Source organism: Macaca nemestrina, chromosome 1 (assembly GCF_043159975.1).
Source record: "Macaca nemestrina isolate mMacNem1 chromosome 1, mMacNem.hap1, whole genome shotgun sequence".
Lineage (NCBI taxonomy): Eukaryota > Metazoa > Chordata > Mammalia > Primates > Cercopithecidae > Macaca > Macaca nemestrina.
This window is the reverse complement of record NC_092125.1, coordinates 2,055,877-2,083,386: the sequence shown is the minus strand read 5'-3', so window position 1 is coordinate 2,083,386 and position 27,510 is coordinate 2,055,877. Positions and strand designations below refer to the sequence as shown.

At 42.3% G+C, this 27,510-nt stretch overlaps 2 protein-coding genes and 1 pseudogene across 4 annotated transcripts in view; 1 reads left to right on the top strand and 2 right to left on the bottom strand.

The window, feature by feature from the left end:
• LOC105474715 (zinc finger protein 695) overlaps positions 1 to 27,454 on the bottom strand; it is a 73,217-nt gene extending 45,763 nt beyond the window's left edge. The window contains exon 1 of the mRNA XM_071073180.1: positions 27,378 to 27,454. Within this exon, the coding sequence (XP_070929281.1) occupies positions 27,378 to 27,380 (3 nt within the window). The 5' untranslated portion in view covers positions 27,381 to 27,454. The remainder of the gene's footprint in view (positions 1 to 27,377) is intronic.
• Positions 1,266 to 27,510, bottom strand: LOC105474717 (zinc finger protein 670). Of its 3 annotated transcripts, none has more exons than XM_011729547.3 (4): positions 27,378 to 27,510; positions 7,971 to 8,097; positions 7,381 to 7,441; positions 1,266 to 6,346 (listed from the first exon to the last, which is right to left on the bottom strand). In XM_011729547.3, exons 1-4 carry the CDS (start codon positions 27,378 to 27,380, stop codon positions 5,368 to 5,370), a joined length of 1,170 nt encoding a protein of 389 aa, XP_011727849.1. In that variant the 5' UTR covers positions 27,381 to 27,510; the 3' UTR covers positions 1,266 to 5,367. The 3 variants fall into 3 exon arrangements, with proteins under 3 accessions (XP_011727849.1, XP_024646400.2, XP_024646399.1); XM_024790632.2 differs by lacking the exon at positions 27,378 to 27,510 and adding an exon at positions 22,967 to 24,073; XM_024790631.2 differs by lacking the exon at positions 27,378 to 27,510 and adding an exon at positions 22,783 to 22,872.
• On the top strand, positions 11,338 to 12,675 carry LOC105474716 (DNA primase small subunit pseudogene; annotated as a pseudogene).

Sequence of the window (27,510 nt, the reverse complement as noted above, 5' to 3'; positions counted from 1 at the left end):
GACAGACTAGCATTGCTGACCCCATGGGCATTGAAAGGATTAAAAAAAAAAATACTATACACAGCTCTATTCTCACAAATAAAACCCAGGTCAATGGAACCAATTCCTTCAGATATAATCTACCAAAACCCACAAAAGGAGATAATGCATCTATTAATGAAATGGAATCAGTATCTACCTAGTAACCTTTGGAAAAACTTATGTTCAACCATGTTAACTTATTTTAACTAGTGGGATTCAGGGGCTCCCTCTTTGTCAAGAACATGTAGAAGTAGCAAACAATTGTATTACTCATTGGATCAGGGAATCCATGTCAACTACGGTCTATTATAGCACAATGGGTGCTATGACTATGGAGAATTTAGGCTACACGATACTTGTTTTTTGATTAAAAGATAGCACACCTGTTTTATATACAGTTAATTCCCTCTAAGATCATAAGGGAACCATAAATTTTGTGGCATCACCAGGTTTAATTCTTTTGTAACCTTTATCGATTAAGGACATGAAGGTTTCCCAATTGAGGCATTTCAACAGATTTTTAAATTAATTCACAGGCCATTTTGCAGAAGCATAAAACCCAATTGGCACCCAATTATCTAGTTTTATATGTTATTTAGTAAACCTTCAGATTCCCAATCAGGTCAAATTGTAAAACTTTTTCTTTTGGGTAGGAGCTCCTTTGAGGCCAGTGGGTGAATGCCTGTGTACCCTATTTATATTTATAAATGTATTCCTCCAGAAAGGATAAAACCAACATTGTCATTGTTGCACGTCTCCTACAAGGTAATAGTTGTGTTGTGGGGTTTAAGAATTCTAGGTTTGGCTGGGCACAGTGGCTCACGCCTGTAATCCCAGCACTTTGGGAGGCCAAGGTGGGTGGAGCACGAGGTCAGGAGATCGAGACCATCCTGGTTAACACGGTGAAACCCCGTCTCTAAAAAAATACAACAAAATTAGCCGGGCGTGGTGGCGGGCACCTGTAGACCCAGCTACTCAGGAGGCTGAGGCGAGAGAATGGCGTGAACCCAGGAGGTGGAGGTTGCAGTGAGCCAAGATCGCACTACTGCACTCCAGCCTGGGCAACAGAGCGAGACTCCGTCTCAGGAAAATAATAATAATAATAATTCTTCTAGGTTTATGTTTGAATTAACTCCTTTGCTGTGTCATATGGGTGCCATGGTTGTTTCTCCCCAAAGCAGGCTCACTGTGTACTGTTATCAGCTTGTCTGAGTATGATGAGAGAGAACACATTCATGCACATATTACATAAGTTGATTTATTATTTATAAAGGCATCAAAGAAGATGAGAGGTCTAAAATTCAATGTGATGTGGTCACCTAAGGTTCAGAGAAGTTGCCTGGAAGGATGGAATTTTGACTGCATGTGCCCCACTTGCAACACAGTTAAGAGACTCCAGAAAATAGCCCAGCCCAGGTTTTACAGCCCAGGATCCCCTGACTCACTGAGCAAAGTGTTGAGACATTGTATTTCCCGTGAAGACTCTAAGTCTGGGCTGTTCTACCATTCTCTCCTGATTTCAGAATGCTGCATTCCCAGCACATTCTACACTTATTCTTGAGAACTGCAAGTAAGAAAGAGGGTAGAACTGGGCCAGTCCAATACAACTTGGAGGATAGTTCTCAATCCTTAACAGTGAGGCATCAGGATATTTGTTGTGATAGAAACATGGGCAGCAGCAGTACAGAAATTTCAGTGTCCTAGTGGCCCATCTGCTATTAGGTTGCTGGACCAGAGCATGACACATGACTGCTTTTCTCTTCTATGAAAACTGCTTCAGACGACCTTTTAATTCTCATGCAAAGGAGCAGCATTTGATTTATCGTTAGTGTGGGCAATCTGTGTGGTTAAAGAAAACAGTTCAGGAGTCCATCAACTGACACTGAAGACCACCCAATCCTCCAGTGAATGCCATTCAATCTTGCTGGTGTTAACAACATACAGTAAGGTCATTTTGACTAAGGCCATCTAGGTTGCAAGGTTAGGCCTTTGGCATGCTGATCAGTAGTGCTAAAAGAAGCCCATACACTAGATGGAGGTTCTGCAATGAAAGAGGCTAATGTCAAATGCTTCTTCCCCTTTTCTTGACTCATCGTGCCTGGACCATGAGGCACCATGGATGTGCACCTCATCAGAAGAATGCACATAAAAGCAGCAGCACAAGAAACACTCAAGGCTACTAGTCTTGCACAAGTCATCTTGTTAGACAATTAGGTGACATGCTTAATTCTCCCCAGCATGGGGACATTCCTCCTTTCTGCAACTTCACACACACAAAATCCCTGGTGCTGTCCCAAGTGTACAGTAATAATGTTCACATGGCTACTCCAAGCATCCAGTGATGGTAAGCAAACGAGATGCAGCTACCACAGAGCAATAGTCTGACTTTCGATAATCAGGAATGAAGAACCCAGTGGTGAAGGTGCTGGGTCACTGCCTCAATGTGGGGTACCTTGGAAACTGCCTGCCAAACACAGGTCAAGGTGGAACATACCTCCTGCTGGGGAATGGCCAGTTAACCAATCACATCTAGGAGTTGAGAGTTTTACTGTGGGACGAGGTGGCAAATGCTGATAATGCAAAGTGCTGTGTAGACCAAAGTGAAAGTCCATCATCAATTGCTGGTTCTAATTTGGGTGATTTCTGTTACATTATGGAACCAGTTAGACAAAAGCAGGTAGTTAAAGCTGAAAAGATATCATCAGTCATTGTTGGTTCATTCTGTTGGTAATGCCAGTTGTTTCCACAGTCTCACTGGTGACAGAAGAACTACGACCCTAAGGCTACTGGGAAAAACACGTGACACCCATGACTGTACAGATAAGATTGAGAGCAGTTATCAGTTAGATATACTCATAGACAAAAGAGGGAGGGTACTGTCAATGAGGCTGATCCACACAGGACTTGCACTGGCGAGCAGATAGAACAAACAGGGTGTAAGGGGAATGCTCTGTAGTATCTAGAACATGAGATGCTTCTTGGTTCTCATGAGGATGCAAGTGGTTTGCTTAAATGAATATGTGGAATGGTAGGCAACTGAAATATGTTAGACTACAGACTGGTGAGAACAAAATAGTATAATGCCATATCCTGTAATACACAATTTATTGTAGTGCTAATTACATATAATATAAACTAGTTATGCAAAATTCATACTAACTTACAAAACTGTACTATACTACATATTATATAGCTATGTATACACATATAAGTATACATGTAGACATTCTATATATACTAGATGATGCTATACTATATGGTATACTAGGGCACACCAATTTGACTATAAATCCAAAAGGCCCCAACAATACACTAGAAAATTGAATGTATCAATATGGATTGAGTGTTTCTTATCTGAAATACTTGGGAACGGAAGTGCTTTGGATTTCAGACTTTAAAAATTTTTGGAATATTTGCAGAAAACTTTCTGGATGAGCATCCCTAATCCAAAAATCAAAATCCTCTAATGAGCATTTCTGTTGAGCATAAGGCTGGTGCTCAGTTTTTGACTTTGGAGCATTTCAGATTTGGTAGTTGGAATCTGGGCTTTACAGACGTTCAACCTGTAGATAAAATACTTATATTCCATGATGAAGACAGATTTCACCCCAATGACCGTATTTGTATCTGAAAGCCAGTTAATGTGATAGACTATTAATACAATGCCAGAAACCACAAATCATCTCAATAGATGCAGAAAAAAACATGTGATAAGAGTTCAATACTCCTTGACCATGAAACAATAAATAAAAAACACAAGAAAACTTCCTGAGCCTGTGTGAGAATATTTCTGAAAAATCCACAATATGCTTGATGGTAAGACTGAATGCTTTCACACTCAGATTAGACAAGCACACTGTCCAATCACAGTTCTCTCTTCTTAATTCAAAGTAAAAAGTAGGCCAGGTATGGTAGCTCATGTCAGTACCCCCAACATGTGGAGAGGCTGAGGCAGGAGGACAGCTTGAGGCCAGGAATTCAAGACCAGCCTAGACAATACAGCGAGATCCCATCTCTGTAAAAAATTTTAAAAATTATATAATTAGCTGGGCATGGTGACATGTGTCTGTAGCTCCAGCTACATAGGAGGCTAAGGTGGGAGAATCACTTGAGCCCAGGAGTTTGCAGCTGCAGTGAGCTATGACTATACCACTACACTTCAGCTTGGCTGACAGAGTGAGATCCTCTCTAAAAATAGAACATTTTTTAAAAAAGTGAACTATGCAAATAACAGCCAATAATGACAAAGAATAAAGGAAAGAAAATGAAAATAATACTGTACATGAGACTATATAAACTTCACATACATGCAAATTAATAACAATTCTTTATTAGCAAAGAAAATAGAAGAAAATCTTTATAACAAAAAAGTAGCTTTCCCATAAAAAGGCAGAATAAATATATAGATATATATATACACACGCACATATATATAAAATGGGGGAGGAATAACCAAAACTTGCCACATAAGATCAGTAAGAAATTTCCAACAATTAACAAGAACTCATTTTTCAATGGTCCATTAATCAGAGAACAATTAAAACAACCACATGGAAATTAAAATTGCCAACTATCAGAAATACATTTCAACTCAGTCTAGGGATCCAATACATTTTTAAATAAATAGACAAAAATTATGTTAACTGATGAGAAACAAAACAAAACACAGCCTATTAAGCTCATGTACGATGGCTTATAAAGTATCTATGAAATTGTCAGCTCCATGATTCCTTGCAAAAAATTGAAAATCTAAAGTATAGACACCTTCTTTAACAATGAATCACTGATAAAAATATATTTGTAAGTGACTGGGAAAATTAAGTGCTTTAACACATTTTTGGTATTTTATGAGGTTCTTTCCCAGGATGAGTTCTTCTAAGTTTTAGAAGGGAACTAGGAAAATTGCAACATTCTAATCTTCCTTACATGTGTTGGATTTCTCTCTATTTTAAATTTAAAAAAAATTAAAAACTCTGTCGCCCAGGCTGGAGTGCAGTGGCACGATCTCGGCTCACAGAAACTTCTGCCTCCCTGATTCAAGTGATTCTCCTACCTTAGCCTCCTGAGTAGCTGGGACTACAGGCGCGCGTCACCACGCCTGGCTAAGTTTTGTATTTTTAGTAGAGATGGGGTTTCATCATGTTGGTCAGGCTGATCTCGAACTCCTGACCTCGTGATGTGCCCACCTCGGCCTCCCAAAGTGCTGGGATTACAGGCGTGAGCCACTGAGCCCGGCCTGAGTTTTTAATTTTTTCACGTGCGCTAATGAAACTAGAGTAAATGAAAGCTTTAACACACTTCTTACATTCACAGAGGTGTTTTATTGTTGTTGTTGTTGTTTTTTTTTTACCACATATAAGCTCTTTTATGCTTTCGAAGGGAACTGGAACAACTGAAGGCTTTACCACATTTCTTACATTCATAGGGTTTTTCTCCGGTATGAGTCCTTTCATGGCTTCGAAGGGCACTGGAAGAAGTAAACGACTTACCACATTCCTTACATCCATAAGGTTTCACTCCAGTGTGAGTTCTTTCATGCTCGCATAGGTTACTAGAATATTTGAAGGCTTTGCCACACTGTTTACATTCATAGGGCTTTTCTCCACTGTGAGTCCTTTCATGGACTCTGAGGACTCTGGAACATCTAAAGGCTTTGCCACATTTTATACATTCATAGGGTTTTTCTCCAGTATGCGTTCTTTCATGTATTCCCAAGTAAGTGGAACGACTGAAGGCTTTGCCACATTCTTTACATTCATAGGGTTTCTCTCCAGTGTGAGATCTTTCATGTTGGCGAAGAGAACTGGAAAAAGTGAATGATTTACCACATTTCTTACATGCATAGGGTTTCTCTCCAGTATGAGTTCTTTCATGTTCACGAAGATAACTTGAATAATTGAAGGCTTTATCACAATGTTTACATTTATATGTTTTCTCTCCAGTGTGAGTGCTCTGAGGCATTTGAAATACACTAGGAAAATCAAAAGGCTTCTCATACACTGGACCCTTATAAGGCCCATTACTAGTGTGTGTTACCATGTGTCTGTCAACACTGGTGACAGAGATAAAGGCTTTCCCACATTGTTTGCATTGATATAACTTCTCTGGACATTCCTCACACTCAAATAGTTTGTTTCCAGTGTGAGACAGGATGTGCCTATGAAGGGCTGAATGACATATGAAGACTTTTCCACACACACTGCATTCACATGGTTTTACTCCAGTAGAAACTTTCTTATTCAGATTCAAATTTGAATCCTGGCTGAAGGTTTCTCCATATTGACTGCCTTCTTTAATTTCAAACAATCTCTCTACCACATGACTGCTGTAAAAATGATAAACACATCATTAATGGTACATTTATTCATGGTTTACATTGCTACTAATACCAGGGAAAATGCAAGTTTCCTGCCATGTCTAAATTGTTTTAAAGTAAATAAATTAATTACTGTTTAAGACATGGGCCCCCCATAGCTATTATCTTTTTTTTTTTTTTCAGACGGAGTCTCGCTCTCTCCCCCTGGCTGGAGTGCAGTGGCACGATCTCGGCTCACTGCAAGCTCCGCCTCCCGGGTTCCTGCCATGCCATTCTCCTGCCTCAGCCTCCCAAGTAGCTGGGACTACAGGCACCCGCCACCGCGCCCGGCTAATTTTTTGTATTTTTAGTAGAGACGGGGTTTCACCGTGGTCTCGATCTCCTGACCTTGTGATCCGCCCGCCTCGGCCTCCCAAAGTGCTGGGATTACAGGCGTGAGCCACCGCGCCCGGCCCAGCTATTATCATTATTATCACAACTGTGATAGTCACATGTACAGTATTTTAGTGATGTTTCCAAGTAAAATATTCTGAAAATACTGAACATCCATGTTACATTCAGGTGTGTTTTTTGCTAAGACTTTTCTGGAAAAACAACAACAACAAAAAAAATTTCTAGTGGTTCTTATTTGTTTTGTCTGTTTATTATTATTATTATCATTATTATTATTATTATTTTTGAGACAGAATCTTGCTCTTGCTCTGTTGCCCAGGCTGGAGTGCAATGGCGTGATCTCAGCTCACTGCAACCTCTGTCTCCCGACTCCAAGCAATTCTCCTGCCTCAGCCTCCTGAGTAGCTGGAATTACAGGCACGCACCACCACACCCAGCTAATTTTTGTATTTTTAGTAGAGACGGGGTTTCATCATATTGGTTAGGCTGGTCTCGAACTCCTGACCTCACGATCCACCTGCCTCAACCTCCCAAAGTGCTGGGATTACAGGCGTGAGCCACCGCGCCCAGCTGTTTTGTCTGTTTTAAAAACTTATGACATGCTAAGATTCCCTCAAGGGGCATTTTTTGCTCTTGTGAATGCAAATTACCTTAGATTTCTCCCAGGATTTTTGAAGTCATCTTGGATATTCTGGTCTTCTGATTTGTTTCCTAAAATGTACATCCATAAGATTATTACAAATGATTAGAAACTTGAAAAATTGCTAGATTCAAGGTTCACTATACACTGTGACCATGTCTAATTTTTTTCACCAAAGTACTCCCTTTTCACATGCCAAATCAGGAAACATTCATGACAAAGAAACACTTGTTTTTTCTTTTCTTTCTTTCCTTCTTTTTTTTTTTTTTTGAGGCAGAGTCTTTCTTTGTTGGCCCGGCTGGAATGCAGTGGCTCAATCTCAGCTCACTGTAACCTCCACTTCCCGGGTTCCAGCAATTAACCTGTCTCAGCCTTCTAAGTAGCTGGGATTACAGGTGCTTGCTACCACGCCTGCTAATTTTTGTATTTTTTTAGTAGAGATGGGGTTTCGCCATGTTGGCCAGGCTGGTCTCGAACTCCCGACCTCAGGTGATCCGCCTACCTCGGCCTCCCAAAGTGCTGGGATTACAGGTGTGAGCCACCGCACCCAGCCAAAACACTTGTTTTCTAATCAACTACATGAAAAAGTGTTATTCTTACCTACGGAAGCCAGGTTCCTAAAGATTTCTTGCATCACATCTCTGTAGAGATTCTTCTGAGAAGGATCCAGCAAAGCCCACTCCTCCTGGGTAAAGGCCACAGCCACATCTTCAAATGACACTGAATCCTAGAATATCACACATATGCGGAGAGGAGGATGGCTTAGACAGACATGAAGAATCTATATTCATCTCATAAAATCGTAACATAATTCTGTAGACTTCAAACATTTCTTCCATGACTTGGTCATCAGAACTTTACTCTCTGTCTGCACTTACTGCTTCCCACTCAACATTCTTCATGCTAAAATGAACTATTCAGAAAGTCAATAGCACAGTGGAAACACCTTTCTCATTGGTAGGTGGAGGGAATAAACTGTGCCGTAAGAAATGAGGTCACCCCTAATTTCTACGTGTAGATTTTATCTTGAGGGCCTCTTATAAAAAAGTCATGCTATCTGTTGCGTATAACAGTTAGTGTTAAGTCTTAAGACTACATATCCTTAGAAATACCTGCTCACAAAGTCTGACCTTTTGGTGTGAGAAAATAAGATGTTTTTGAGGGATCTCATCACCCTATGTGAACAATATGTAAACAATCTTATGCAAACAATATATTTATTATTCGCTGAACTCCAGCTTTGTTTTGTTTCTGAAAGCCTACTACTTTACTCCATTCTTGTAGTGGTACCTAGGGTATCAGCTCTGGAAAACACTCTGAGCATTAAGTCTCTAACGAGCATTCTTGGTAAACAATATTTCTCATATGCTGTTATAACTTGTTAATTGGAGAAATGAGGCATCAACGTGATTATAATAAGAAAATATTTGGGCCGGGCACGGTGGCTCACGCCCGTAATCCCCGTACTTTGGGAGGCCGAAGCAGGCAGATCACGAGGTCAGGAGATCCAGACCATCCTGGCTAACATGGTGAAACCCCATCTCTACTAAAAATACAAAAAAATTAGCCGGGCGTGGTGGTGGCGCCTGTAGTCCCAGCTACTCGGGAGGCTGAGGCAGGAGAATGGCGTGAACCCGGGAGGTGGAGCTTGCAGTGAGCTGAGATCGCGCCCCTGCACTCCAGCCTGGGCAACAGAGCGAGACTCTGTCTCAAAAAAAAAAAAAAAAAAAAAAAAAAAGAAAATATTTGGAAGCTTGCAAGTAGTTTACTCCAGACCAAATTAAATCTAGTTGTAAATAAGACTGATAATTTATCTTTAATAACACAAAACAATTTTAAAATTTCTATCAGATAACAACAAAGTGCAATGGAGTAAGCAGAAAGATAGTACATGTGCTTAGAAGAAACTCAATGTCATCAAGATATCACCTCTTTCAAATAGCCTTAAAAAATTCCATCAATCCCCAAAACAGACACTTTATTAGCAACTGAAAACTACTTTTCCAAACCTAATAAAAAAAAGTCTAAGAATTGTTAAAGTCTTCCAAACAATAGGGCAATGGCTTCCTCACCATGTATCAGAAATTTTCAAACTATAATATTCAGGACGGCATAGTATTAACATGGAGATAAACAAATAGTCCAAAAAGGAAAAAAGTTTTAAATAAGCAGAAATTTTATATGTAAAGTTTATTGATGACAGAGCATTCCAGAACAGTGGAAGAAATCAAAAGCACTTTAGAGCAAACTGGTACTAACTGAAAAAGTACACTGCATTCCCCTCCATTCCATGAACAATAATCAATTTCTTTATTTCAAACGTGAAAGACAAAACTAAAATACTTGCAGACTTCAAAGGAAAATATGAGTATTTTTGGACAGAAAAATGGGCAGAATTCATTTAAATAGAAAAAAAATAAAGGAACTGACAAATTCACATATATTAATATTCAGGAAATTAAAAGGCAAAAAGCAGTGGGAAAAAACTGTAATACATGCTATATAAAAGAATTAGTATGAAGTGTAAAAATGAACATGATTGAAAAGTGAGAAAATAAGCAAAGCATACTTAAAAGAAGATGAAAGACCATCTATTTTTTAAAAAGTCAACTTCCTTGGTAATGAGAAAATAGAAAATAGGTGCCTGACATTTGAAATTGACTAGAAGAAAAAAATCAACTCCATGTGACGACGGCCATGGCAAACGGGTTACTCAGGAAGAAAGGAGGAGTCAACTGATACTCTCCGCTGCTCTAATTTGAATTTACCACAATGTGTAGCCCATTAATTTTTCTAAAATGTCCAGAGAATTTACTGTGCATCTGCACTTGGAAATGTGGCATAAAATTATAGGAGCATTATTTTTCCAAAAAAGCAAAAAAACAAACAAACAAACAAACAAAAAACTTGAAAAAGCCCGAACATCAGAATCATTAGAATGCACGGCTGAATTCAATGGTCCACAGCCTCAGGCACTAGCATGTGTGCAACATAATGACACAAGGAAATCACCAAATAAACCTTTTTGTTTTAATTCCATTCATACTCATTTACAGAAAGTTCCAGTAAAGCAAAATGGAACTGAAAAATTACAGATGATAAAAATGCAAAAAAATAGCCAAAGAATCACAACAGTGGTCAACTAAGAGACAAGTCCAGGTGAAACTATCAGAAAACTCTTAAGGACTGTACGGGGCCCAGTGAAGAATCAAAGTTGCTTCAACTATTATTACTAAAACTCCTGACAAATGTTTTACTCATCCTTACTATATTTCATAACAGAAAACTTAAAAATTAATTAAAATTTAAAAGAACGCAATTTTTCTGTTTCTTTGTCTTATAACATGGTGATCTGAGTTGTGATTTACAGATTTCACAGAAATAAGTAAATCGAGCAGCACAGCTCACAGTGCTAGCTGCTTAGTGAGCAGCTAAAGTACATACCAGATCCCAGGCGGCAGAGCCGATTAGCAAGTCATTGCAAGAGAAGACAGAACCACAGGGTGGTGGGCAATGTCTGAACATTCTGCTAGTGGTACTAAGTGCGATGGTCAAGTGCAGAGATGTGTTTGGAGAGGGTAGGAAATTATTACTCAGAAAATTGACCCTTGTGGATCCATCAGGTCAGGCCTTTCAAGATGGTTTGATACGGTTTGAATGAGGAAGAAAAGGAGCCAGGCCTGTGTTTTCTGTTGAAGGTAGGTGGAAAGCTAGGGTGAGAATTCAGTTTCAAGGTAAAAGATTTACATGGTTTCAATCTGCTGCCAAAACCCAGAGAGAGCACCCAGGCTTGTTTTCACCATATCCTGATGTGAGGTCAGAAGTAGAACAAAGAAAGTTTAGGATTAAAAGTTGACAGCAGTCAATTAAAAGAAAAAGATGGAGACAGACACTTCTGATTTCCAGTCAAGCAAGGCATAAAAGGCAATGGTCAAGCTTCCTGGGTTGAGTTCTGAGCTCCACGAAAATGTCTGACCCCACCAAGCTGCCTGAGCTATTTAAACGTTATTACCAGAGGCTCTTTCCCTATTCTCTGTACTGTAACTGGCTCAACTACAGCAGCGTGGTAAAGAATTACTCCCAACGCTGTGAATTTTCATTCACATTGAAAGATGACATTTACATTCGATACCAATCCTTCAACAACCAGAGTGATCTGGAAAAGGAGATGCAGAAAATGAATCCATACAAGATTGATATAGGCACAGTATATTCCCACAGACCCAATCAACACAACACAGTGAATCTGGGAGCTTTCCAGGCTCAGGAAAAAGAACTGGTGTTTGACACTGACATGACAGACTATGACAATGTGAGGAGATGCTGTAGTTCTGCAGATACATGTTCTAAGTGCTGTATCCTCATGACAACGGCCATATGCATCACTGACACAGCACTGAGGGAGGACTTTGGATTTAAGCATCGTCTCTGGGTATATTCTAGAAGTAGGGGGGTATATTGTTGGGTCTGTGATAAATCAGAAAACTGTCTTCGGTGGTACATTCTGGGATAGTTGAGTATTTGAGCCTTGTAAAGCATGGTCAAGATGTTAAAAAGAAAGTTCAACTAACTGAAAAATTCACCCTTTTGTCAGAAAAATCTATAAACATAATAAAAAAAAAACTTTGAAGACTATGCCTTGGTTAATCAAGATATTCTCAAAAATAACAAAAGCTGGGATAAGATTTTAGCCTTTGTTCCTCAAACAATTCAGGATGAACTTCAACAAAGCTTCCAAAAGTCTCACAATTCACTTCAGCACTGGGCGCACCAGCAGATATCAGAACAACATCAAAAATGAAAATGTGGACCTGGCTGGAGTGGGAGATTATGCTCCAGGACTGTTTCCACAATGGGGTATCAATGTCAGCAAAGAAATCAATCATTTACCGAAGAGCCCTTTTAGTGTTCATCCTAAAACAGGTCGCATTTCTGTGCCTACTGATTTGCAGAAAGTGGATCGGTTTGATCCACTTACTGTTCCAACCATAAGCCTCATCTGCCATGAACTGGATGCCTCTTCCACTAATAAAGAGGAAAAAAGGAGAATTAAGCTGAATCTGATATTAAACATAGAACCAGAGATTCTAAGACCAGTCTGGTACCTTATGTGACAGTTTTTGAACAATTTCTTGAAAACCTGGGTAAACCCTGAAAAAGAAAACTTCTTAAGAAGAGTGATTTACAAAAAGATTTCAGAAGACAATGCTCCTCAAACCAATGTGGGTATCTTCTGCCTTCAACCAAGGATCAAATGCTCCAAGAGCCATTTAACAAATACAGCAGAACTACGTATGTGTCTTAATGCTCAAAGTAAATTTTCCTTTGCTTGAGAAATAATTTATGTTGAAAAGATTTCCTGAGACCACCAAAGGAAAGTGTCAAGGTTCATGGAAGGAGCAATAAAAGGAGAAATAATTGGGGAAAAAAACCAAAACAACCCAAAAACCAAAGGCAACATTCGGGCTATTATTAAAGAGTCTTTAACAGATGGTGGTAAGGTAGCGCAGAAAATGGAGCACCTACACACTGCTGGTGGGAATGCAAATTAGTTCAGCCATTGTGAAAAGCGGTTTGAAGGTTTCTCAAAAAACTTAAAACAGAACTACCATTTGACCCAGCAATCCCATTACTGGATACAGACCCAAAGGAATATAAGTTGTTCTACCAAGAAGACACATGCACTAGTATGTCCATCACAGCACTATTCACAATGTCAAAGACACACAATCAATCTAAATGCCCATCAATAGTGGACTGGATTTTTTAAAAAGTGGTACATATACACCATGGAATACTATGCAGCTATAAGAAATTATATCATGTCCTTTGCATAAACATGGCTACAGCTGGAGGCCATTATCATAAACAAATTAACGTATTAACAGAAAACCAAATACCACATGTTCTCATTTATAAATGGAAGCTAACTGTTGAGTATACATGGACACAAAGATGGGAGCAATAGACACTGGGGCCTACCTGAGAGGGAGAATGGGAGGAAAGTGAGAGTCAAAAAACTACCTATCAGGCACTATGCTCACTATCTATGTGACAAAATCATTTGTGCAGCAAAACAGAAACATGAAATTTACTCATGTAATAAATCTGCATATGTACCCCCAGAACACAAAAGTTAAAAAAAAAGCAACATTCACATTCACAATAAAAGGCAAATAAATTTAACTAAACAACTCTAAGATTAACCATTAAAGAACTGAGTTCCCAGTAAAAACTACCAAGCAAAATATAGAGAGACCGAGAGGCACATCCAGAGAATCAACACTTAGTTGATGAGAAAACTGTAAGAATCCTCTGCGAGTAGCAGTACATGTATAGGAAAAACCAAACTGAAATTGGTGAGCTGCTCAAGTTCGAGACATCTCCTGGGTGCCCAGGCTTAGGGATCCCCACTAATGTATGAGTTTTACATCCAGAAACATTACCAGTTGATATGGTTTGGTTGTGTGTTTCCTTCAAATCTCATGTTTAAATGTGACCTCCAATGTTGGAGGTGGGCCTAGGGGAAGGCATTTGGGTCATGGAGGCAGACATCTCATAAATGACTCAGTGCTGTCCTTGAAGTAATGAGTTCTCTGTTGGTTCACAGGAGAGCCGGGTATTTAAAAGAGGCTGGAACTTCCTCCTCCTCTCTCTTCCTCCCTCTCTCACCATGTGGCTTGCCTGTTCCCCCTCTGCCTTCCCTCTGAGGCATCACCAGAAGCCAAGCAGCAGATGGTGCCACGCTTGTGCCGCCTGCAGAACCGTAAGTCAAATAAACCTATTTTCTTTAAAACTACCCCATCTTAGGAATTACTTTATACCAACGGAAAAATGGAATAATACAGAAAATTGGCACTGCGGAGTGAGGTGTTGCTATAAAGATACCTGAAAATGTGAAAGCAGCTTTGTAACTGCGTAACAGGCAGAAGCTGGAAGACCTTCAAGGGCTCAGAAAAAGACAGGGAGATAAGGGAAGTTAGAACTTTTTAGAGAGTGATTCAATGATTGAAAGCAAAATGTTGACAGAAATATGGATAGTGAAAGCCAGGCCAATGAGGCCTTAGACGGAACTGAGAAAGTCTTGGGGAGCTTGAGCAAAGGTCACCCATGTTACACCCCAGCAAAGACTGGGCTGCATTGTGTCCATGGCCTAAGGATTTGCAGGAGGTTTAATTTAGGAGTAATAACTTAAGAGTCTCCAGAAGCAGACATTCCTAAGCAGCAAAGGATTCAAGAGGTGGTATGGTTGCTTCTTTGCTCCCACAATCAGAAGTGATTTAAAGTTGAAACGTGATTAAAAGAGAAGCAGAGCATACAAGTTTGGAAAATGTGCAACCTGGCCCTGTGGTGAAGGAATCCAAGCAGCCTGTGGAGCAGCCTGTGGAGCAATGACTTGGAAGACAAGAGTTGCACAACTAAAGGGGAACCAGGTACCAGCAGCCATGGCACTAAGAAAGACCTGTGATGCATTTCAGGAAACTCTGTGGTGGCCCCTCTCGCCACAGGCCCAGGGGCCTAAAAGGAAAAAGTCTGGGGTACCAGGTCGAAGGCATCACTGCCCTGTGCAGCCTTAGGACACTGTTCCTTGCATTCCAGTAGCTCTGGTTCCAGCTTTGGCTAAAAAGGCCCCATATACCACTTGGGCCACGGCTCCGGAGGGCACCAAGCCATAAGCCTTGGCGGCTTCCACTTAGTGTTAAGTCTGCAGGTGCATAAAATGCAAGAGGTTAAGGAGGCTTGGTAGCTTCACCTACATTTCAGATGTTATCAGGAATGTAGGTGCCCAGGTGCCCAGGCAGAAGCCTGACACAGGGGAGGAACCCCCATAGGCAGCCTCTACTAAGGCAGTGCCAAGAGAAACGTGAGGATGAAGCCCCCACACAGAGTCCCCACCATGGCACTGCCTAGCGGAGCTGTGGAAACAGAGCTGCTGCCTTCCAGACCCCAGAATGGCACAGCCACAAGCAGCATGCACCTGAGCCTGGACACACTGCAAGCATTAGACTCTAATATGTCAGAAGTCACATGGGCTGCACCCAGCAAAGCCACAGGAGTGAGGATGCCCAAGGCTTTGGGAGCCCAATCCTTGCATCAATGTGCCCAGGATGTGCAACATGGAGTCAAGAGAGATTTATTTGGAGCTTTAAGGGTTAATGTCTGCCCTACTGGATTTCAGAGCCTGTTACCCTTTCTTTTGGCAAATCTCTCCCTTTTGGAATGGGAAGGTTTAGCCAATACCTGTGCCACCACTGTATCTTGGAAGTAAATAACTCTTTTTCTTTTTAATCTTACAGGCTCATTGGTGAAAGAAACTTTCCTTGAGTCTCAGATGAGAATTTGAACTTTTGAGTTGATGCTGGCAAGAGTTAAGACTTTGGGGAACAGGCTGGGTGCAGTGGCTTATGCCTGTAGTCCCAGCTACTTGGGAGGCTGAGGCAGGAGAATTACTTGAACCTGGGAGGCGGAGGTTGTAATGAGCCAAGATCGCACCATCGCACTCCAGCCTTGGGGGACAAGAGCAAAACTCTGCCTCAGAGAAAAAAGAAAAGAAAAGAAAAAAAAGACTTTGGGGAACTATTAAAAAGGGATGAGTTTTGCAAAGTGAGAAGACATAAGATTTGGGGTGCAAGGGGTGAAATTCGGTTTAGATGCATGTGTCCATGAAGTCTTGCTTTGAAATGTAACCTTCAGTGTTGGAGGAGGGCCTGGGGGAGGTGTTTGTGTCATGGGGGTTGAACCTTCATGAATGGCTTGATGCTGTTTTCATGGTACTGAGTGAATTCTCACTCTACTAGTTCACATGGGAGCTGGTTGTTTAAAACAGCCTGGAATCTCCTTCGCTCTCTCAGCATGTGACATACATGCCCCCTCTGCTTTTGGCCATTAAGTAAAAGCTTCCTGAGGCCTCACCACAAACCAAGCAGATGCTGGTGCCACACATGTACAGTCTGCAGAACTGTGAGCCAAATAAACCTCTTTTCTTTATAAATGACCCAGTCTCAGGTTTTCCTTTATAGTAATGCAAAACAGACTAATACACCAGTGAAGATCACAGAAAAATCAGTCTCAGATTCCAGAAGGAGGAGAAAGTAGACATTTTTATTCACGCCCAAATAATTATCTTCTTAATATTTCTGCATGCAAAATAAACAATTTCTCAAAGGCCTAACCAAATGAAATTTTACCAGAGCTAAACATGCTGTGGTAAGAGAAATACCCATCCTCCTATCACCTCTATTTAACATGGTAAAGAAGGTGCTACCAGGAAATCAGTTAGAAAAACAAATTCCAGAATTTACAAAGCAGATATAGACAGTACTCAGACATGCACCGCAACTGCACATACAGGTGGGGACACACACACACAGATACACAAGCTCACTAACCCTCAGAGGCAATGGCCCAAAGTCACCAATGGATTCTAAGAGAGACACAACCAGCTCAGACCTCTGATCTCTTCACCACCTTTCCCTCTCTTTTTAGCAAGACCACCATCTGAATTATTTTGTATGTTACTTGTATCTTTCCTCTCCTGTTTCCTAGAATGTCAGCCTCAAGTGGACAGGGATGTTTATTGAGTTTGATTCACTGTCACATTTATTAAAAGGTCTGTTACACAGCAAGACATTAATACTTGATAAATCATGGCTCTCAAACATACAAATACACATACACACTGCTTTTACAAAGATCTTATAATCAGCTCACTCTCACTTAAGTTTCACAAAGTGAATTGTTCTCAACTCCATTCATGCCATAGAGAAGATATCTCCTAGAAGCCAAACCAATTCCAAAAGGTTTACTCAAATGAGTTAAAAATATAGATCCACATGGTAAACCCTGTCTTTACTAAAAAAGATATAAAATTAGCCGGGAGTGGTGGCGGGTGCCTGTAATCCCAGCTACTTGGGAGGCTGAGGCAGTAGAATCGCTTGAACCCGGGAGGCGGAGGTTGCAGTGAGCTGAGATCACGCCATTGTACTCCAGCCTGGGCACCAGGGCGAGACTCCATCTCAAAATATACATATAAAATATAAATAAATAAATATGTTCACACAAAAACCTTCACAAGGACATTTATGGCACCATTATTTGTAATTTTCAGAAGCTGGCAACAACCAAGATGATGTGATTCACCAAAGTCAGAGGTAAAACATACACAAAACTAAATTCCGGCCGGGCGCGGTGGCTCACGCCTGTAATCCCAGCACTTTGGGAGGCCGAGGTGGGCGGATCAAGAGGTCAGGAGATTGAGATCATCCTGGCTCACACGGTGAAACCCCAAACCCCGTCTCTATAAAAACATTAGCCAGGCGTCGTGGCGTGCACCTGTAGTCCCAGCTACTCTGGAGGCTGAAGCAGGAGAATTGCTTGAACTCGGGAGGTAGAGGTTGCAGTGAACCGAGATCGCACCACCATACTCCAGCCTGGGCGACATAGACTCCGTCTCAAAAAAAAAAAAAAAAAAAAAAAAAAACAAATTCCACTTCTATACTTGAAATATATGAAAATTCGAGTAAAGGAAACAAATCATTTACAATAGTACATAAAGAATAAATATACAGAAATAAACTTAAAAGAAGTAGTACAAAACTACTACTCTAAAAACGACAAACCTTGTTGAAAAAGCTGACGATCTAAATGAATGGAAACTCATCCCATGTTCATAGCTCAGTAGGCTTAGTATTATTAAGATGGTTATACTCCCCAGAACACTCCATGTATTTAACACAATCCCTGTCAGAGCTCCAGGCAACTACTTTGTAAAAATTGAAAACTTGATGCTCAAGTTCATATGGAATTGCAAAGGACTCAGAATACCACAACAATCTTGTAAAAAAGCAAAGTATGACAACTCACACTTTACAATTTCAAAACTGCTTCAAAGTAACACTAAACAAGATAGACTGTTGAAATTGCACAAAGAAAATCATATAAATCAATGAAATACATCAGAGAGTCTAGTGAGAAAGAAGGCAGCAAAATGACAGAGCAAGCATAGCCAAACACCTGTCCCTCCCCAAAATATTTAAACAACAGGCAGAATTGTTAAAAACCTCTCAAAACTCTTAAAAGCCATCAAAGGCTTTGTAGCAAACATGCAAATATAGAATACAACACAAAAACAAAAAGCAAAAAACCACAATGCCAAAAGCAGGAAAGCCTGATCAAGATTTTCCTTTTCCTTGCTCCAATCCCTCCCCAATGTGGTGCCAGTCTTGAAGACAAAATCACAAGTTTGCAGTGTGGAACCTTGGTCGTTGGTTTTACAGGGAGTAGAGATGAAATATACAAATTACTGCATGGTTATGATCCAATTTGGCTGGAGGCTGCCAAATCTCTAAAACAAGACTCTCTTCTCTGTTCCAAGTAAGGCAGAAAGCAATCTGTGTGAAAAACCGGAAAGAATTACGTAAACAAAAAGTATGCTGCCACCTGAAACAACAGACTGTGCCTGACACATACAATAGACCACCTACAACCCAGGAAAAAGCTGGAGTAAAAATTTCTTTCAGAGAGTAGAGTACTAAAAAGCACAGGTATACTAGGGAATTCAGGAAACTGTGTGTCTGCCCAGAAGAACACATAATTTTTAGAAAAGACCTGAGAAAACCTTATTTTTAGCACCAGATAATCTTTCTTTTGTGCTCTGTTTTTAACTTCAGTAGGTTTTGGGGGAGCAGGTGGTGTTTGGCTACATGGGTAAGTTCTTTTGTGGTAATTTCTGACATTTTAGTATGCCCATCAACCAAGCAGCATACACTGTACCCAATGTGCAGTCTTTTATCCCTAACTCCCACCCATTCTTTCCCCTGAGATCCCAGAGTCCATTACATCATTCTTTTTTTTTCCTGAGACGGAGTCTCGCTCTGTCGCCCAGGCTGGAGTGCAGTGGCGCAATCTCGGCTCACTGCAAGCTCCGTCTCCCGGGTTCATGTCATTCTCCTGCCTCCGCCTCCCGAGTAGCTGGGACTACAGGTGCCCGCCACCACGTCCACCTAATTTTTTGTATTTTTAGTAAAGACAGGGTTTCACCGAGTTAGCCAGGATGGTCTCGACCTACTGACCTCGTGATCTGCCCACCTCGGCCTCCCAAAGTGCTGGGATTACAGGTGTGAGCAACTGCGCCCGGCCAATTCTTTTTTTTTTTTTAGACAGGGTCTCACTATGTTGCCCAGGCTGAAGTGCAATGGTGCAATTACAGCTCACTGCAGCCTGGAACTCTGAGGCTCAAGTGATCCTCCCACCTGAGCCTCCCAAGTAGCTGAGACCACAGCTCCACATCACCACGCCTGGCTGGTTTTTTTTTAAGTTCAGGCAGTGCCTCGTAACGTTGCCCAGGCTGGTCTCAAACTTCTGAACTCAAGTGATCCACCCACATCAGCCTCCCAAAGTGCTGAGATTACAGTGGTGAGCCACTGTGCCTAACCTTATTATTTCAAATAAAAATTAATATATACTTAAAAAAAGAAACCACAAGCCGGGCTCGGTGGCTCACGCCTGTCATCCCAGCACTTTGGGAGGCCGAGGCAGGAGGATCACCTGAGGTCAGGAATTCGAGACCAGTCTGGCCAACATGGCGAAACCCCGTCTCTACTAAAAATACAAAAAAATTAGCCTGGTGTGGTGGTGCATGCCTGTAATCCCAGCTAGTCAGGTGGCTGAGGCATGAGAATTGCTTGAACGTGGGAGTCGGAGGTGGTGGTGAGCCAAGATTGTGCCATTACACTCCAGCCTGGACAACGAGAACAAAACTCCATCTCAAAAAAATATATATATATAATATATAGTATATATTATATATTACTTATAAAATATAACATATATAAAGTATATATTATATATTATACAAAATATGGTATGTATTTATAATTATATAAATATATACTATATATAAAGAAATCACACAAAAATATCTTTTCAGCACAATATTTATGGTATATTAATAGTAACATTAAGCTACTAAAAACTCAAGAGGTAAAACTATGCAGCCATAAAAAAAGAGCAAAATTCTGATTCATGATAAATAGACAGTTAATCCACAAAGAATAAGAAAAAACAATCAGACCCGTGGTCACATCTCTGAGCAGAAGTTAGAAAAGATCAGAACACCAGAACTGCACAAGGTCTGTTTATTCACCTGGAGAGTGAGCCCATGACTTTATGGGTGTTTGTTTTTTTTTTTTTTTTTTTTTGAGACAGAGTTTCGCTCTGTCACCCAGGCTGGAGTGCAGTGGCGCGATCTTGGCTCACTGCAAGCTCCACCTCCTGGGTTCACGCCATTCTCCTGCCTCAGCCTCCTGAGCAGCTGGGACTACAGGCGCCCACCACATGCCCGGGTAATTTTTTGTATTTTTAGTAGAGACGGGGTTTCACCATGTTAGCCAAGATGGTCTCGATCTCCTGACCTCATGATCCGCCTGCCTCGGCCTCCCAAAGTGCTGGGATTATAAGCGTGAGCCACCGCCGCGCCCGGCCTGTTTTTTTTTTTTTTTTTTGAGACGGAGTCTCGCTCTGTCGCCCAGGCTGGAGTGCAGTGGCCGGATCTCAGCTCACTGCAAGCTCCGCCTCCCGGGTTCCCACCATTCTCCTGCCTCAGCCTCCCGAGTAGCTGGGACTACAGGCGCCCCCACCTCGCCCGGCTAGTTTTTTGTATTTTTTTTAGTAGAGACGGGGTTTCACCATGTTAGCCAGGATGGTCTCAATCTACTGACCTCGTGATCCGCCCATCTCGGCCTCCCAAAGTTCTGGGATTACAGGCTTGAGCCACCGCGCCCCGCCGAGTCCATGACTTTACAATTTATTCCAAGAATTATCTATGATTTTTTCAAGTCATATCACTCAATTCACTCGTTTTCAATCAAGAGAATCAAAATCTCACATTCAAATCATGGAATAAAATTCTTAAATACTTGCCCAAACTGGAATTATGTCCCAGCAAGATTTTATAAAGACGAACCCCATGCTCAGTAGGTTAAATATGTTCCAAGCTTGGGGACCACTCTCAAAGTGGAGATACAGCCCAAGGTGGTTCATTCCTAGGGAATGAGTGAAGGAAGCCTGAGCGATCGGAATTTAATTCTGGGTGCTCCATACCCATTTATCCCCTGCAGGTGAGGAAATGCTCTCTTCTCCAGGTCTCAATTCTCACCAGTGACCACACACTCTCCCAGAGTCGGGTGAAGACTCTGATCTGTGAGTCTTCTGAATTTTTTTTCTGAAGCCAAAATTTTTTTCTGGAACCAAATGTGTGGACTTCGCTGAACACCAACCAATTCTCCAACACCTACTAACTGTCCAACAATTAAATTCTGACACCACTCAGAGTCAACGCGTACCCCACAAGCTCACAGATCAGTGCCACAACACTGCCCACAGTGCACATGCCAGTGGCAAGCCCTAGGGGCCCATCTATCCTTCTGAGCAATTGCTTGTAAGTCAGAGGTTCCCATCACCCCTTCCTCAAGTTTGATAATGTGAAAAAAAACTATGCTCAAAACTCAGCAAAAACAAGTTACTGATGTTTACCAGTTTATTATAAAAGATGTGACTCAGGAACAACTCAATGGAACAGCTATAGAGGACAAGGGAATGTAGCAGGTGAAGATGGGGTGAGTAGGTAATCCTGTTAAATATCTGCAACTTAAAAAACAAACAACAACAAAAACATTCTTTGTGTTCTCCAGGAACAGCTTAGTGAAAACAAACACCTTCTCATTATGACTTAGATGATGCTTCCTTTACGTATAATAAAGCCAGAAACAGACAATTTTTTTTTTTTGCCTCTTAACTAATTAGCTGACTAAATTTGTCTTCAGTGGTCAGAACAAAATACTTGTTAACCAAATTTTACTTAAGTTTCCCTCCTTCCCTCAGGCCCCTGAACTCTGATACACCCTCAGTCTGAGTCAACATACAACCCTGTTTTATTCCTCTCCTGTGAACAGGCTGACAGGCTGACCTCAGGGTGAAATGTTCTCTGATCTAGAATCCATCTGGCCCTCTTCTTCTCCGCTTTTTTTCTAATCTAGTTTGCTCCTTCCTAAGAAAGCCCTTTTTTGCCTAATCTTTAACATGCTTGCCGCTGTTATACGTGGTTTTTCCTCATTGCGATACTTCAGAACAAACTCCCTTCTCATATAATTCTGAATTTACTTTATTGCAGCAGTTCACCACCTTTCTGGCATCAGGGACCAGTTTCATAGAAGACAGTTTTTCCACAGATGGTGGGGATAGTTTCAGGACCACACTGTTCTACCTCAGATCATCAGGCATTAGATTCTCATAAGGAGCACACAACCCAGATCCCTCCCATGCACAGCTCACAATAGGGTTCATGCTCCTCTGAGACTCTAATGCCACCACTGATCTGACAGGGGAAGCAGCTCAGGTGGTAATGTTTGCTCACCTGCTGCTCACCTCCTGCTGCATGGCCTGGATCCTAACAGGCCACCGACTGGTACTGGTCCATGGCCCAGGGGTTGGAGACCCCTGCTTTATTGAATAATGTCTAGAAAGAATGCCAGGACAATGAAAATTACACCCTTAAAAAGGGGATCCCATCTTTTCCATCCAGGCCCAACCACATCCACCTGTGAACACCAGATTTCCAGAACTCTGCAGCTTCTCTCAATATAACGAGCTCCTTTCATGGCTGGGGTGAGCAGGCTGGGACATCTGTAAAGGCAGGCTCCCAAGGAAGAACTGAGTAGGCCTTCCATGATCTTCTTTTTGCAGGCTTCAGATTGGCCTTCGCTGGCAGTCACTGAGCTCAAGCTTCTGTTTCTCAGTCAAGGTTATTTGGTTGGTTTAATTTTTCAAAAAATAATATTTGAAGAATCCAGAAAAATAACTCAAACTCAGAGTTCATGTTTATAGGAGGGGAGGAAATTGTGAGGCACTTACATTTAATACCTCAACTGGAAAAGCCAAAGTATCTATCCCTATCATACAATAAATATGTCATTTATTTATTATTTCCATGACAACAAATCATCTCCAGGAGTTGCCAAGTCCTATCCCATAAAACTTAGCATTAAACTCCAACTTCCAGATAACAAGACACAGAACAGGGTTGTCCACTGTTATAAATTCTCCACCCTGCAGAAAGGAGGGAGGTACTGATGTTTTGATAAGTATTCGTAATTCACCAATTTATCTACAACACTTGCTTGGGAAAACGTAATCATTTTTCTGCAGCCATAATGGAAAAGAGATTTTTCATGTTTTTCCCTGGTAACATTTTGATACAGTTTGGCTGTGTCCCACTCAAATCTCATCTTGAATTGTAACTCCCACCATTCCCACATGTGGGAGGAACCTGGTGGGAGGTAACTTAATCATGGGGGCAGGTCTTTCCCATGCAGTTCTTGTGATAGCGAAAGTTTCATGAGATCTGATGGTTTTAAAAACTGGAGTTTCCCTGCACAAGCTCGCTCTCTCTCTGCCTGTCACCATCCACGTGTAAGATGTGACTTGCTCCTCCTTGCCTTCCACATGATTGTGAGGCTTCCCCAGCCATGTGGAACAGTAAGTCCTTTAAATCTCTTTCTCTTATAAATTGCCCAGTCTCAGGTATGTCTTTATCAGCAGCATGAAAACAAACTAATACACATTCCCAAAGCAAAGCCCTAGAATTCCCTTTCAAATCTCCCTCAAAAAAGAACAGACTTGAGAAACTTACTACACTCACTCTTGGGAAGAAAAAGGTTAACAAGAATTTTTTTTTTTTTTTTGAGACGGAGTATCTCTCTGTTGCCCAGGCTGGAGTGCAGTGGCGTGATCTCGGCTCACTGCAAGCTCCACCTCCTGGGTTCACACCATTCTCCTGCCTCAGCCTCCCCAGTAGCTGGGACTACAGGCGCCCGCCACCTCGCCCGGCTAGTTTTTTGTATTTTTTAGTAGAGACGGGGTTTCCCCGTGTTAGCCAGGATGGTCTCGATCTCCTGACCTCGTGATCCGCCCGTCTTGGCCTCCCAAAGTGCTGGGATTACAGGCTTGAGCCACCGCGACCAGCAACAAGAATTTTTAACAAATGGAATATGAATAGATTTTTCTCCCACTGAAATCCACCTCTTTCTTGTCTCTTTGGAAATAATTTTTTTAAATCTTTCAAGCTCTATGAATAAAACATTTTAAAGTTAACGAAAAACTGAAACTGAACTAAGTGAATAAATCTTTTCAAGGCAATAAACTCGGAGAGGTCAGGCTGACAGAACATAGACATCTCCGGGTCAAGTGTCAAGTCGGGACACTTTATCACTTTAGATACCCTCACAGGCCCATTCTCCTCACAGAAATACTCAATGATCATCCTCCCAGGAGACACTGTACTGTGCCCCATTATGTGCTTGAATTTTTTTTGTTTTGTTTGAGACGGAGTCTTGCTCTGTCGCCCAGGCTGGAGTGCAGTGGCGTGATCTTGGCTCACTGCAAGCTCCACCTCCGGGGTTCACACCATCCTCCTGCCAGAGTAGCTGGGACTACAGGCGCTGCCACCACGCCTGGCTAATTTTTTGTATTTTTAGTAGAGACGGGGTTTCACCGTGTTAGCCAGGATGGTCTCGATCTCCTGGTCTGCCCACCTCGTGGTCTGTCCACCTCGGCCTCCCAAAGTGTTGGCATTACAGGTGTGAGCCACCGCACCTGGCCTGTGTGCCTGAATTTCTAAGCCCTTTTCTGCCTAAACTTTAACAGGCTTGCAGCCCTTTTTTTTTTTTTTTTTTTTTTTTTTTTGAGACAGAGTCTCGCTCTGTCGCCCGGGCTGGAGTGCAGTGGCCGGATCTCAGCTCACTGCAAGCTCCACCTCCCGGGTTCACGCCATTCTCCTGCCTCAGCCTCCCGGGTAGCTGGGACTACAGGCGCCTACCACCGCGCCCGGCTAATTTTTTGTATTTTTTAGTAGAGACGGGGATTCACCGTGTTAACCAGGATGGTCTCGATCTCCTGACCTCGTGATCCGCCCATCTCGGCCTCCCAAAGTGCTGGGATTACAGGCTTGAGCCACCGCGCCCGGCCGCTTGCAGCTCTTATACCTGGTGTTTTTCCCCCCATTGCAATACTTTAGAATAAACTCCCTTTTTTTCTTTTGAGACTGAGTCTCGCTCTGTCTCAAAGGCTGGAGTGCAGTGGCACCATCTCAGCTCATTGCAACCTCCACCTCCTGGCCTCAAGCGATTCTCCTGCCTCAGCATCCCAGGTAGCTGGGATTACAGGCATGCACCGCCAGACTGGGCTAATTTTTGTATTTTTAGTAGAGTCAGTGTTTTGCCACACTGGCAAGGCTGGTCTCCAACTCCTGACCTCAAGTGATCCACCCCCCTTGGCCTCCCAAAATGCTGAGATTACAGGCGTGGGTCACGTCCAGCCAACTCCCTTCTTACATAATTCTGATGATGGTGCTTTTCTGGTTCTTGCACTACCTCACTGGGGGAGGGGGGTGTTCCTTGTCCTTTGAGATAGTTTTTCTCCTTTTCCAAGTCCGAGAAAATCCAGAGGGCAGGAATCATTTCTAGCTTTTTCCCTTAATACCAGCGTCTGATTGGCTGCCTAACAACATGTCTCCAAGGAACGATGAAAACTGGGGTTGGAGGAAGAAAATCCTAATGCACCAGGGACTTGTGTTTTAAACGAAGAGTATACTAGGAGACGTCTCTCAGCTCCAGGGCACCCGGATGCTGCCTGGAGAGGCTCTACTCCCATATTTTAAACTGTCCTCTGGGAGGAGATGACCCAGGAGAAGGTATTCATTAGACACTCCAAGAGATCTGGCCGCTAAACAGAGGACCAAGAAAAGATATGAGGGTGCCTGAGGACATATCACCCTCTAACGTTTCCAAAGGGGAACTTCACCCCAAAGACAATCTGGTAAGATGTGCACACTCAAAAAAGATAAAACTAGGAGATGCACAAAGCCTTTTTTTTTTTTTTTTAAACAATTGTCAGGTGATTATTACTGCTTTCCACTCATATGTAACGTTCAGAAATATTTTACGAGTGAAAACAAATATTTTCAAAACGACTCACTACTCTGAAAAAAAAACAAAAAACACTGCATCTGTCTGAAACGTACAATAAAAGACAAATACTTGATAATGTTGCATTTGAATGTAGGAAAAGAATTGGGAATTTAGGATTTTACTACAAGCCCCAGAAGAGTTAGGCTGTGGAAACACGGTCGCTGATGTGAGATCCTGCTTGCCATACACTTAGAAATGTGGAGTTTATGTTAAAATAATTAAACACAGGTACCAGGGAGACTGAGGTGGGAGGATCGCTTCAGCCCGAGTGTGAGACTCCATCATATATATGTACATACACACATGAATGAGTAACCAACCAACCAAAACTAACTCATGCTTGTCTTGTAAATTAATAACTTAAAGGCAAACAAAACAGCCTTAAGCAACCACGAACCCACCAATTAACCTCTGATGACATAACCAGGAGATACCTGGCGCACAGTCTATGTGGGGTGACTACACAACTGTGCACAATCAACCGTTTAATTGGGTTTGCTTCTGGGTTCCTTACAAAAGCCCTTCCTTCCCCAAACCACAAACCACGCTGGGCGGCTTCCTAACTCACGACTCTCTGCTCAAATAAACTCTTTAATATCTTAACGGCGCCTCAGTTTTATTTCTAACAGGATAAAGGAGGTTTTGGAGACTTCACCGACCACAGCTCCTCCCACGCAGGAACCCCGAACCCCAAGTCGGGACTCTCCCCTGAGGACCCTCCCGTCGGCTCCGCACGCTCCGAGGGAGACGCGGGTCTGCAGGCGCAGAGCTGCCCAGAGAGGTTCCGGGGCGGGCCGAGGCGGCGGGGCAGGGACAAGCCAGGCGGCCCGGGGTCCGGCTGCGGGTCCAGCCCCCCATCCTGTGCCACTAAGGCCGCGAGGCGACAGCGGAAACTCGGGTCGGCACCGCGGGGAGGTCCGGGTTCGCCACAGCGCTTCCTGCCGGTTCCCGCTTCCCCCCTCGAGACACTGGCGGGGACACTCACCATTTCCCACTCTCCGGTGTCTCGGGTCTTCCCTAAGGACCTTCCAGGACCTGCAGGTCCCAGAGCCGCAGAGGCTGCCGCGGAACCACTTGGACCTCCCAGGGATAAGGGGAAGGAGCGGCGGAGACACACC